General features: G+C 46.9%; 1 protein-coding gene across 1 annotated transcript; it reads left to right on the forward strand.

Annotated features, from left to right (window-relative positions):
- The first annotated feature begins 416 nt into the window (after positions 1-416).
- On the forward strand, positions 417-1,422 carry LOC143118631 (GTPase IMAP family member 4-like). The gene is given in 1 exon segment (XM_076279656.1): positions 417-1,422. A coding segment is annotated over 1 exon segment (687 nt). The 3' UTR covers positions 1,104-1,422.
- Positions 1,423-1,790: the final 368 nt, after the last annotated feature.

Raw genomic sequence — 1,790 nt, forward strand, 5'->3', positions numbered from 1 at the left:
ATTCAGCAATATAGCATGAGTGAGAGTGGGGTTGGTAATGCATATTTCCACGGCTGTTGGCCTTCAGCCTCGTGGCTACGGCCGGACAACACCCGTGGGAATATCCATTACCAACCCCACTCTCACTCATGCTACATTGCTTAATAATCACATAATCAGAATAAACATTAAACAGGTGTTCCAAATTTGATCCCTTGGGGATCAATAAAGTATCTATCTATCTATATATATATATATATATATATCCCCTAAAAAAGAAAGAAGTGTTATGAAAGTTAGCAATCAATTCTAAAACTTTTCAACCCATTAACTTTAATTTCAATAATTGTATTCAAACTTAACCTCTTTTAGATTCTCAACTCGAAAATGTCTCAACTCGAAATGTGGCTGAGCAGAATCAGGACCAAGGAAGAAGAATGGAGAGAACTTCACTGTCACCTGACTCCTCCGCACAAACAGATCCCTCACCCACTGAACTGAGACTGGTGTTGGTAGGCAGGACAGGGGCCGGCAAGAGTGCAACAGGAAACACCATATTGGGCGGAAAGTATTTCCACTCACAGCTGAGTAGAAGCTTGGTGACCAAAACATGTCAGAGAGAGTGTGCCATTGTACAAGGCAGAAATCTGCTTGTGGTGGACACACCCGGTTTCTCCAACACTGTGCTATCCCAGGATGCTGTTCAACAGGAAGTGCAGAGGTGCCGTGAGCTGTTTTCACCAGGACACCGGTCTGTGCTCCTGTTGATCGTTCCTCTGGGACGCTTCACAGAGGAAGAACGCCAGGCAGTTAACACAATCCAGCAACTCTTCAGTCGTTAAGCGTCCAGTTGCACCATACTTGTTTTCACCCATGCTGACAAGCTAAATGGAAAATCCATCCAAGATTTCATTTCGAAACAGAGTCAAAGCATCCAGGACCTGGTAAGTGAATTCAGTCACCGATTTGTATCCATCAACAACAATAAGCCTGAAGATGAAAGCCAAGTGGATCAGCTGTACTTGTGGGCTGAACAGGTACGGGGAGTTCAGCATGAGCTCTGTGACAGAAAAATGCCAGAGAGAAAGTGCCACTTTGCAAGGGCGGGATCTGGTCTTGATTGACACACCTGGCCTGACACATCATGCTCCGAGGAAGTTGTGCATCGAGAGATTGTTCGGTGCTTTACATTCTGCTCCCCTGGGCCCCATGTAGTGCTGCTGACGATGAGTCTCGAAGGCTCCACTGAAGAGGACTGGCGTAGCATTGATTTGATTGAGAAAATATTTGAGGAAGAGGTCAGGCGCCACATCATTCTCATCCTCACACAGGCAGACTTGCTGGAGGGAACTCAAGTCCAAGACTTGATCAGTCAAGACCAAAAACTCAAGAAGCTTGTGGAGAGGTTTGACCGTCGCTACCTGGCCTTCAACAATAGGGATACGGAAGACCACAGCCAAGTGACCCAGCTACTGGAGATGGTTGACAGCCTTTTGGCTCGCAATGAGAACCAGCACTTCACCAACTGGATCTCACGAGAGATATGGAAGGCTGTGACTGAGCTGCTGTCAGACAGGGTCCAGAACTTGGGCAAATGGTGCAGAAGTCCTCCTTTAATAGCAGCAGCCCCACTTATAGCAGGGATAGGAACAATGGGAGCAGTAGGAGGAGGTGCCTTAGTGATGGGTGCCATGGCCCCTACAGCAGTTGATGTTGGACTCGCCATGGCCTATACAACAGTTGAAGTTGGAGCTATGGTAATGCCAGTCAGTCCGATTGTAATAAATGGCATCATGACGAAGCTAGCAGCT

Source organism: Alosa pseudoharengus, unplaced genomic scaffold (assembly GCF_046254945.1).
Source record: "Alosa pseudoharengus isolate Yale_2024_CS ecotype anadromous, Long Island Sound unplaced genomic scaffold, YU_APseudo_1.1 YU_APseudo_1.1_scf_12, whole genome shotgun sequence".
Taxonomy (NCBI): domain Eukaryota; kingdom Metazoa; phylum Chordata; class Actinopteri; order Clupeiformes; family Clupeidae; genus Alosa; species Alosa pseudoharengus.